General features: G+C 39.2%; 1 protein-coding gene across 2 annotated transcripts in view; it reads right to left on the bottom strand.

The window, feature by feature from the left end:
- MAPK8 (mitogen-activated protein kinase 8) overlaps positions 1 to 11,370 on the bottom strand; it is a 21,968-nt gene extending 10,598 nt beyond the window's left edge. The window contains exons 1-5 of one of the 2 annotated variants that reach the window (XM_010136814.1): positions 11,212 to 11,370; positions 8,638 to 8,767; positions 7,298 to 7,356; positions 7,031 to 7,169; positions 2,206 to 2,371 (exon numbers count right to left, since the gene is read on the bottom strand). In XM_010136814.1, the coding sequence (XP_010135116.1) occupies positions 2,206 to 2,371; positions 7,031 to 7,169; positions 7,298 to 7,356; positions 8,638 to 8,767; positions 11,212 to 11,333 (616 nt within the window). In that variant the 5' untranslated portion in view covers positions 11,334 to 11,370. The remainder of the gene's footprint in view (positions 1 to 2,205; positions 2,372 to 7,030; positions 7,170 to 7,297; positions 7,357 to 8,637; positions 8,768 to 11,211) is intronic. The other variant, XM_010136815.1, reaches the window with a different exon arrangement.
- Between the last annotated feature and the right edge of the window lie 557 nt (positions 11,371 to 11,927).

Genomic DNA, 11,927 nt, shown 5'->3' with positions numbered 1-11,927 from the left:
TCAGCAGGGCACAGAAATGGCACTAAACTGACAGATAACCCTGTTCAATTAAACTAAATGTTTATGTTAATTATTGACAATTGATAGCTAACTAATGGTTAAGTCTAAATTGAAACAATTAACTTTTAGTTTAACTATGGGTTTAAAGGGCTAAAATAGGCATCAGTGCTTAATGGGTGAGGATCCTGGTCAGGCATGGTTCTTACTGTAATTACACCCTTGATACCTGCCTCCCTTCCCCCTGCAGCTACACCTCCCTGTCAGAGGAGCATCACAAGGAGAAGAGTAACGGTTTATCTGTATAGCCTTTTAATGACAACAGTACATAAGGAAATGCAGACTGTCTTCTGACTCAGATGTACGTTCTCCAAAAGTGTCATTCTTATCTAACTACCACATATCGGACTTTGGGAAGACTGATAGTTTTTCATATGGAAGTAAATTTTCATTTACATTCTGCCGCACAACAGAACTCACGCTTGCTTAAGGAACAGGATTGTCACTAGCACGACAGGGTTCTCTAGAACACAATCTATTTAAGACCAGTACCAATCTAAGCAACATTTTCATTAAAAGAACATTTCACACTTTTGCAACTCAAAATTACTTAAAGTGTAAACTGGACAAGCCAAGTCAGAAAACTTGTGACTTCCATTGTATCAGTTCCTTGTGTAAGGCGGCTGAATGAATCAGACTGCAGCTTTAGGTTCTTTCACCTAGTGTCTCTTAACTGGCCAATGTAAAGTCTTGAGGGGGAAAAAAAAAGAAAGACAAACTTAAATATGTGTTCAACAAAACTTTACCAGTTAAAAAGATTACTTTAAGCTCACTCCACTCAACTTCTAAATGACAGGAGAAATAGCCAGCCATGGAGGCCATCTGCAGGAACATACATCCTCTCATGCACACTAACGATCCAAACAGAAATAAAAAACACAGCCTTGCAAAAAAGATCTAGTCTCATTCCTTTGAGCTTTTTTCATTGTGAACACCAATAAAAGTTAGCCTTCTTGGCTTTTATAAACGACAACAAAACCAGCTCTCTAGGCACATTCCAGCTGTCACTTATGCACAACCTGAAGTCACTTGCTGTAATGGTATGCAGCTGCCAGGCAAGTTTGCAGACGACATTAAGAATCCCGAGTAGCAGAGTGAGCCCCAGCTGTGTCTGTCAGTGCCCTGAGGAGCCATGCCTCACATCACCAGGAGACAGCTAACAAAGCCTTGAGCATCACAGCATCTCATGGGCCTTACTGTAGGACTAATCGGTCAAGAGAGGGTATAAAACATCTGCTGCAAAAGGTGACCTCTCTGCCCGAGATGGAAACACCAAGCAAGCTGAACTGGCCACAGTGACAGCAGATCAATGAAATGGCAGCAGAACTGGGGCTGCTAAAACAGAATTTCAGGGATGACACGTTATTAAGGATACTAGCTGCTTCATCCAGAAGATGCAGTGTACTTGATCATGTGCTTCCCTCAAATGCTGTATTCTTATTTTCTTGTAGAAGATACTGAGAGAAAGGCCACAGAGTGAGTGTGGAGGGAAATGCATGCAAGCAGAGGGACAAAGTAAACCAATTTCCTTGGAATTCATCATGGACCTCATAGAATCTATGACGCTACATGACAGTACTCTGCATTTTGTCTCAAGTGTATTATTTTGCTTCAGCAACATTAATTAAGAACTTGGTGTGGCAGGTTTAAAGTAGGCTGGTTTTAATAAAAAGTAATGCTGCAGTGGATAGTTTGAGCTTGCTTGTTCCTCAGTAGTCTTTAAGTTCCCTAAACGCTGAAAGGCTATATTGAATATGGTTATCTAAACACTAAATTTAGGACACACATTTAGTGATTAATTGCAATTCACATCCTCATCAGGAATAGTCAGGTGAAGGTATATCAAGGTATGTACCACATATTAAGTAAATATATTTCCAGTTATTCCTGGATGAAACTTAAATCTACCAAGCAAGTTATTTAAATTTTTAAACAAACAAGGCCCTCATTTTCTTCTCCTATTAAATGCAAACATTTCCAATGGGTTGAATTGAATAAACAAATTGGTGTATCCAGAATCTGCATTTTGGTCACAAGGCTAATTTATAACATTTTTACAGCTTGAAAAAAACATTAACATGTAAAATGTGGTGTGCCAAACAAAAAAAAAAAATAAAGCTATGCCAAAGAAAGACTATATTTGCTGACCGTTTTCTTTGTATCCCATCCCTAGGATGACCTCTGGTGCTCTGTAGTAACGAGTCACTACATAAGGCGTCATCATAAAACTAGTTCCTGCAGTTCTGGCCAGTCCAAAGTCAAGAATCTTCAAAGTGCAGTCTGACTTTACTACTATATTACTGGGCTTTAAATCCTTTAAAAAGAAACATCATATATGACTGCTAAGACAAGCACAAAGTACTCGGTGGTTGACATTTTTAAAAGTTAATACCGCTAACAATAAACCCCACATATACAACTAGGTTATTGCTATAACTGCGGTTTCTTTTCCCCTTGCATTAATTCATATGCATTCATAAGACTACAGTTAATTCCCTTATTGTGCTTGTAGATTTACACAGCAATTAAAGAAGGAAAATACAACCAGCACTACATGACATGTTAGCAATGTCTGAAATAAACCCAGGTTAGTAAGAAATGTTAGCTCTGAGGAAAGGTCTAGAAACTGCTCGCTGGAGCAACAGTTCAGTTACTCACAAGTAACATGACAACTGCCGAAATCATCTGATGCAATAATAATCTTGATACAAGAATTACTAAAATTATAACATGAATGTAAAAAGTAAAAGGTTCCTTTGCTAGTTGAGGCTGCATTACCTCTTTTGAACCAATGCAGATGTTTCTCTGAAAAGGAAGGAAATTCCCATGCTCACACAAATTTAGTTTTCCATTCAGGATTTGGATTTATACTAATTTTGGTGACCAAACCCAAAAGGGCACCATTAAAAAACTGCCAGAAATTAATGCAATCATTAAACTGGAGCGGAAAATGCCCTGATACAGCTTCAGATCATCTTAGCTAGAAACTTGGTAACTCTATTCTCTCCACTTTGACCCTCAAACCCCATTGACAATAGTGGCTTTACCACTTTTTATATGGACATTACAGAGGCATACTCAGTCACATCAGGAGGATCTCAAACACATCTGAATGTCACAAAGCAAATATTACAGAGTAACTTCCAAATAACTGTGCCATCATAAAATCATTCACAGCACACAGGTGGACATAGATAAGGCTTGGATCCTTTCTGCCTATACTCTAAGATTAATGAGGGAAAAGCCCCAGATGTGGCAGAGGACTCCAGCATTTGAGCTGCAGGCATTCGATAAGCAGCGCTATCTATCATTGTTTCACAAAGACTTAAAAGTGGCTATCTGCAAGATGTATGCAGTTTTCATTTGTACTTGTATGGCTTTCAGCAAACTCCTCAGAAAGCCAAGAAAGCTGCATCAAAGACAGAGAGGAAATCAGGAAAGAGTTCCAGAACAACAGAGTTTTAATGGGTAATTAGAAGTATCACTCACTCACATAGTCACATATGCACTTCCAGATCACATCCACAAACTCTCCAGATAACTTTGGCTTAAAAGATTCTCAAACTCCACGAATGAATTCAAGTAGTATAAGGCATTCCAGCTATTTAATATGCATGTTTCAGATTCTGCTACAATTCTGTTCATTATCAGCTTTATTTTGCACACGTCTATTATTTAAGGGATGTTCACTGCAGAATCCCAGGTGCACACTCATAGTATTAACTATATTCATCCTCCCCAAAGATGCAGAATTAACACAAAAAATGTTAAGATTTTTAGTCTTTGCAAGAGAAAAATCACTACAGGGACAAAAAGCAAAAGCTTACGCAGCACTGTTCACGTTAATTTCTGAACGTCATGTACTTGTCACGAAGCCTAGAAATATGTAATTCGGAATACAGAACTATCCTTCAAAATTATGAAGGCAAGAGTTGACTGACACTGCATCCATATTCACACAGAACCAATACCTCTTATGTTTTAAATAAACAAGGACCCAAAAGCTCCTGTAGGAGTGATCAAGTCAGTTAGGCTGCATATATATATCCAGAACCTCTAGCAGAAGATATCTTGCCTAGCCTTAAAAATGTAAAATGTCAGTGCCTAAAAATTAGAGATTATTCATGGCTGTCTCCTCATTAACCAGACAGGGAGCAAAGGATATCTCTGGAAGGTAAGTCATGGCTTCTATGGGCTTTTCCCTTTCCAAAGCAAGATTTGTGTGAGTGAGTGTGTGAGTGAGCTTCCATAATCAGGCACCTTTGTTAAGTGCTCAAAATCAGGCAGAATAAAATGCTTCAGAGCCTCCATGCAAGACTAATGAGACACTGTGTGTCCTTCAGCAAGTCAGTGAGGCACAACTCTGCAACACTGATCATTCATCCTCCTCAGACTGTGAAATGCAAATGGACATGTAGTTCTACGCTTGCTGGAAACACCGTCTCTGCAAAACGTTTTGTACACAGCAATCTTCATTTGCCAACATCTGTTAAAGCCAGTGTAAAGCTATAGTTAAATCTTTAGCAAGATCAAATCCTTATCCACTGATGTGGCAGCTAGGTATGCCCCCTACAACTTCTAAGTGAAGTTGTTTGAAACTTTTTGTGTTTGATCTCTGCCTTGTTCTGTACCTCTAACTTGCTATGAAAACAGCAATTTTATTTCTATGGCAGGTAGCATCCCGTGCTACAAGCACACCTATGGATTGTTGTAACTTCAGTCATTCAGCAAGCTTTGAAAAAGCTAGTGACATGCTGAGATTACTGCAGCTGTGTTAGAAAATTAAGAACCCAGTGACAAACCACACGAAACTACCAACACCAAAAAAAGCTTAAAGCTTTAGAGGACACTAAAGAAGTACCCTAGATTGATAGCCAGAATGCTCCTTGGGCAGCCGCAGTAGCACAAACTATGTTTAAGGAGTTTGTTTCAACAAAGCAATTAGCTTTAGGGAAGTAATGCAAACATTGTGCCTGAACATACTTCATCTTCTAACAAAGTCTGAGAAGAAGCTGTCAGCTGAGCATCTACCATGAAGACACACAAGTGAAATGTATCTGCCCATGTCCTTCAAAAGCGTTCATGCATACATATGTTATTATTTCTACAGCAATTGTACCCAGTCTCTTAGGAATAGGTTATCCCTGTACTTCATATTACAGCACAACATGAAGCATTTCAAAGACTTCACCATATATACAGAGACAGGAATTCTACCCTCAAAGCTGTCTTTACTCCTATCCAACAACCACCTGAGCACTTACTACTCTTCTGTACACGTATGAATGTTTACATTTATCCATTGCTTCTACAGGCTTAATGATTTGATGCCTGCTTTACAGGCATATGAACCACCTTTGAAGCAGGTTTTAGAAGCTCCCTCCTGCCTGCACTAAGATCCACAGAACAGACACTCTTACACTACCTACTCTAGAATGTCCATACGACATGCAGTTTTCTAAAACTAAAAAAACCTAGGAAAACCCGCAGCATTAAACTTACCTAAGTACTGAAAAGACTGTAGAGTGTGAAGTTGCATATAAACCCACTACTCCAATCCCACAGGTGGATGCATCAGGACACAAAGGACAGCGTACTGCCAGTCGTATGCAATATAACACCACAGCTGTGGTAAGGGAGTTAACCTCACTTTGTTTAAGCATTTCTAGAATAATGCCAGAAACTCACCGACATGTCTCAATGCCCACATGCAGACCAAGAAGCACAGAGTACAAAGCCTGGTTGCAGGCAATGCTTCTGCTGGCCTTCCCTCGCCCACCTCTTTCAAACACAGCAGTTCAGGGCAAACTGCACATAAGAAGGAAGCCTTCACCTTCTCTCCCTGAGCTCCTCACTAGAATGAGGCAGTCAATGAATACAAGAGCTAGCTGAGCAAAAGGAAGCAGTGCTTGACCATTCGATCCATATTCTCTATTCAAACACTTGTCCCAGTTCCCTCGAGGGAAAAACAACACACTGCACTGGAGTGTCTGCTGCCAGATCCACCTTGCAGGCCATTCCACACCCCGGTCACAATGAGTTTGACTACTGAAGTGGACAAGCGTCCACAAGGAGCAATTCCCGCGATGGCGCTCGGAATTGCCTTTCTTGATTTGCTTTGATGTGTACATCATCCATGAGGAAGACTGTGTAGTAATGACTGAAAATATCACAAGTGAGTAAGTTTAACTGTATCTTCTGCATAATTTCAAAACTGAAAACTAAAACACTCTAAAAAATTACAATGAAAAATGTAGCACTTTATAAATGCAAGCTTATAATTTCAAAAAATAGTAGAGATTATATCCAAAAAGCTATAACTAGTCAATCTCAAGCCATCTTTGCACTATATACAAATATACAGGAGATGTTCAGCTTGAACAGGCAACCTTAAATTCAGAATTTCTAGGATGGATGGCAATACACGCATGCCATTTAAAAAGCAGAAGTCGGGTTTGTCTGTGGGCAGTCTTGAGTGAATGCTTTGTGACACTCAGGTGTATGATCGTTACACTTGCAGGTCTTTACTATCATCTGTTTATCTGGAGACCTCCAATATCTATTCATTGCTCTGCTAGAAAACAGCAGAAATAAAATAGGCAGTTCTTCCAAAAGATAGGATTTCAGATTTGGTTACCAAAACAGTAAGGGCAGAGATGCTTTCAGATATTCTTTCCTGACTTGACTACTAAAATAGAACATTGTCTAGAATTAGAGGAGGTAATCTAACTCACTGCAAGCCTTTATTTGCTCTGTGCAGATTATTACCGAATAATTCAACTATTCAAAAGATTCATTCCATAATTACAGTGGAAAAAGGTTAATCGTGATGATTCCCTTTCAGCTTTCTCTCTGCCTACGAGACCGGCTATGGATCCCCCTTTGCATTCCTGTTTCTGAATTTTTTCTGTCTTTTAAATACTCAAGACAAAACCAGCTGCAATACAAAAAGTACCCAGTTAAGCTCACTTACTCTGTGTATAATTCCAGCTGAATGAAGATGTTTGATACCGCACAGCATTTGGTAAAGAAGATAGGACATTCGTTCATGGTCTAGCTCCATCTGAATCACCTGGCAGAGATTTGCATCCATGAGCTCCATCACTATGTAGCTTATGAAGAAAAGAAAAAAAATAATAATCAGATTATACTGCTATTTTATTGTATTCTTTCCCTTGTTCATCTTTCTCCATGAATATTTTTAAAATTAACTCTCTGCTTTAGTTCAAATCAGACTTACACATCTTGGAATTCTTCCAGAGATTTCTGTGGTGTGAACACATTCAGCAGGCCAATTATCTGTAAGAAGGGGGAGAGGAATATAATTGTACTGTACCGATAGCAAAGTGGCAAAGCCAGCATTTCAAAACCAATACCCAGTATTTTGTTGCGAGCCACCACAGCACACATCGAAACTCAAGATGCTCAGTGGCTCAAGGAGGCCTACCATGCTATAATCGATGCTAATGATTTTAGAAGGAGTATTTTTCCTCCACGAATCACATAATCTGAAGATACTCTCTGTGCATGAACAGGATGATATTCAAAGCTTAAAACCTAACAAAGTTAGTCAGTCTTCCCCTGCCTCCTACTTTCAGATTGAAGAGAGTTGGTAAAATTTTTATTGCATATGAGGAAAAATAAAACTAAAAACTCACAAAGTCGACCTAAGAGATACGTACCTCTTTGCCAATTGAAACGGGTGAAGCAACAACTCCACCCAAAAAATAAAACAGATTCTTGGAGCTTCTTTAGGATACTTCCCAGTTGCTAAGAACAGATGGGATGTGCAGAAACAGGTCAAGCTACTACTCAAAAATCAGGCAGGCTTGCAATAGTTCATCATCACACAAATCACACCATTAGATAAAACCTCCTTCAGAGAATCCATGTATAAACTATGTCTGTGTCCAAAAAAAATTATAAAATTTTCTCAAGTAGCTAAAAGACATTCAGAGTAAGTCTTCTATGACTCCCTCCTTCCACAGTAGCCAGGGGAAATTTTATCTTGCCAAAGGGGGATTAAAAGGGAAGGTGAAGAAGACTGCACACAGCTGTCTTTGAAGGAAGAAAACAGCCAATGCCAGACTTCTGTAGTTCAACTCTGGTAAATTTTTCACTTATTCACTCCCCATTCTGTGATCTGGTCTACTCCACAAGCTTAAGCATCAGAGAGTTCCTGTAGTCACAACACAAATTCCTAACTTATTCGTGCACCAGGAAAAAAAAAATAAAAAGCAATTATTACAGCCTTTTTTCTCCTCTCTGTCTACAGCAGCAGCAACAGAAGCAAGGATGCTCTTACCACTCATGGTGGTCTTATTTGCCAGAAGCTTGCAAAATGTAGCAATGTAACACTGATTCCTGAGTTTGAAGGGGGTATTGAAAGGACTGGGAAAGTATTAAAACTAAGTAACAGCTCTTCTGAAATATCCTTCTACACTTACCACTGGACAGAACCGTGCAATGAAAATCTCCATAATCTACAAAGGATGCCACTCTCTGCAGTAATTTAAGACTTTTACAAACTAAAACCTTCTAATTGATTCTTTAACATTTAAAGCAGGACACTACACTCACATTTTTGTGATTAACGCACTTCATAAGAACAAGCTCTCTGTAGGCTCTTTTAGCGTGGGTTTGGTTCTGAAATGGTCGGCTTAACTTCTTGATTGCAACATTTCGTTCGAGGATGGCATCATAAGCTGCACTGTAATAAAAAATAATCACATCTCAGTGTCAAGGCCCTTTAACCTGTGGCAGTTGCCACTTCTTTCAGAAACCTTGTGTCATATCTGCAGATAAAACAAATTTCCAGTATTGTTCAGCTTTATGGAGTGCAACAGCAAAATGTTCTTGTGTGCTCGGCAATTTGAAATTTAGAAATGCTTCTCAGCTTCATAGTATCAACACGCTCCACAGAATAATGCAGGATCTCTGCTTCCTAAAATATCTTGAGTTCTTGCCACTCATTGGCACTGAAGAACAGACCACCTAATAAAGATCCAAAGCAATTAAAACATAATAAGCACAACAGTTTTATGCCAAATCTTCACACTGAAAGGAAAGGAGGAGGAGAGAGGAAAAATACATTACATAAGTGTCCCTCAATGTCAAGAGAAAACAGAACAAAAAAATGTTAGGAAAGATTTAACATCTTGATGTCACTGGCTTTTACTTGGGAAAAAGAAAGAGTAACATTTCGTTTGCAGACTAATACCAAGAATGTTATATGATTCAGAGACACAGGCTGTGACACCCCCCATACGTATCACATTTCCACGACAGGAAGGCACGGACTTTGTTTCCTGTGAGATGTAATACAACAACTGACTACCATGCAGGCTCAGGAAATATTTATCAGTTGCTAAAAGTCTCAGCAGGGAAAATACTGTTTTCTTGTCTCTTATCAAAAGTGGTACTAAAACCAGATGAAGAACAACTGCTAGTGAAATGGTCAGGATCTACTAACTGCAACTTGCTACTTTAAAAAAGTACAATGTCTATAGAGTATGCAGGCTTGAATGATTTTTCTTTTTTCACATCATCAAACCCTCTAGTAACTATTGAAGAAAGAAAAAACATATACTGGTAACTTCCTTTGGTTTACATTTTCCACTGTCTGAAATTTCCCCCGCCTATCCCCAAGGTAAGGAATATCTTACAAAAGAGCGGCAAAGAGATGGCCAGGAAAGATTGCCAACGTGAAAATCCTGTAGTAACTTCTGCATCCCCAGTCCATAACCACAGCTTTAGAGTCTGTTTCAGTATTAGATATGGTTGAGCCTTTAGGCCAGCTACTTAAAATTCCTCCAAATCAAGTTGGATCAGGCTTTTAAAAAAACCCTAAACAACAAAAAATGCAACCCAAATCACAAGAATTACATACTATCTTCTCCAGACACTGGCAAGATTTAACCACATGAGCACTCCAGTCCTCCTCGGGGTAATCAGAGTGGTTTAACTAAAAAGGCTTCAGTTACCACTAGCAGCAATTACAGAAGGACACCAGAGTAATTAAAGGGTCAGTTTTTCGATCTCAGCTCTAGGAGGGGCAGTAAATTTGGAAAACAGGCAGAGTAACATATGGCTGGGAATCTGAAGGACAGTAATAACATCTAAAGCTTTTGCAGGCATTTCTGTAACAAATAGACAAACTCTAGACAGTCTACGTCCTCATTATAGTAACACATACGAAAACAAGAGAGATTCGTTTTTCTGCTGCTGCTTACAGACCAAAATTTTCATTTGTAATTAGCACACTGTTTTATTATCAACCCAGCTAAAATACAAATACCAATTAAAAACCCACCTGTACCACATATTCTGTAAACAAGACAAGATCAAGTTACAGGGAAAAGTATTTGAGAAGATTATGCTTTTCCCTACCTTTCTCTGCCTTGATGTGTTTCTTTTGTATTTTTATGTCCTTGGTTAGCATCTTAAGAGTCACAATAAAGTGGAAAAAAATCTGCAAGTTCCTGTGCTAGCTACATCCTTCTCTCAAACATTCAAAAAAACTCACAAGAAGCTGAAACCAACATTTATCTTCAGGGCAGTATCACTGCACAGGAAACAGTGCCTACAAGCAGCTAGTTGTCACCAATCTTAAGTCAATCAGACGCCTCAGTCCACGCAGCAGAGCTCCTATTCAGTAAATTATACAGTCAAGTCATATTTTCCTAAACTGCATCAGGTGTTTACATATTACAGTGACAGTCATTATCCAAATGCTCACTAACCAGTATCGGGGACTACTTAGATTATGAAACAAGACCCTAACAAACCATTTCAAGAAGTAAAGGCATTTAAAAGCAGCAAGTATCTCTGGCTTTTGTTTCACTGTAAGCAGTGTGGTTTAGGATCAGTTTCTTAGGTGTCCGTCATGTCTACCACCTCCCCATTTTTTAATGAAACTCAGCACAGCTGGCTGAACGTGTACAGAAGGGCATCGGTTTGGATGCAGGGAAGGACAGAGGTCAGGCAGCAACAGCAACAGCCCTTGCTGAGGAAAAGTGCCCAACACTTACTATTGCTGTTTTGCATGTAATAGCTACTTTTCCACACTCCCACTCAGTAACACACATCAGTTAAAGGACTCAAAATTCTATTAAGGGAACCTAAAAGTACATTTAAATTTTAAAAAAACCTTACCATACTATCCCTTGTGCTCCTGACCCTATTGGTTTTAAGTTTTGATACCGTTTCAATACAGTGAAAGTCGAGTCTCCAATTTCAACACTGTAGAAATTATTGTCACGCTTGCTTCTGCTCATGACGGCAACTTAGTTAGATTGCTTCATCCAAATTTTCTGGCCTGTAAAGAAATAAAATTCGAAAACCTAAGATTTTACAATTGTATGTAATCTGACAAAATTCTTTATAATACACGGAAGACAGTTCCCAGCAAGTCGCATATGCAAATGTGTATTATTTTTAAGGCCTGCAGAAAATGTTTTATTTTTAGGAACATTCCTTAGATAGGATTCTGGAAGGGCAAAAATAATAGAAAACCAGAAGTGAATGAATGGTAGCAAAAATCTTAGATGGCAATGACAGAATATCCAAAGGCAGGTAGCTACATGTCATCTAGAGAGCTCCAAGAGTGCTGCCATCCCATCACACACACACACACATGCGCGGCAAGGGAGCAGCATTTGGACCAGACATTCTACAGAGGACCTTTCCAACCCAAATTGTTGCACGCCTCTGTAAATACAAAAGTGACACGATGCCAGCAAGTCTTCTGGACATTGAGATCGCCAAAATACTCTTGGTCACAACTGCCAGGAATACCTGTCACTGATGTGCAAACACACACAGTCAATCTAGGCCAGAAAAGGAAAACTGGCCTTGTCAGAGATCTCGCA

The sequence above is a fragment of the Buceros rhinoceros genome, unplaced genomic scaffold (assembly GCF_000710305.1).
Source record: "Buceros rhinoceros silvestris isolate BGI_N320 unplaced genomic scaffold, ASM71030v1 scaffold15765, whole genome shotgun sequence".
Lineage (NCBI taxonomy): Eukaryota > Metazoa > Chordata > Aves > Bucerotiformes > Bucerotidae > Buceros > Buceros rhinoceros.
This window is presented reverse-complemented; position numbering and strand designations above follow the sequence as displayed.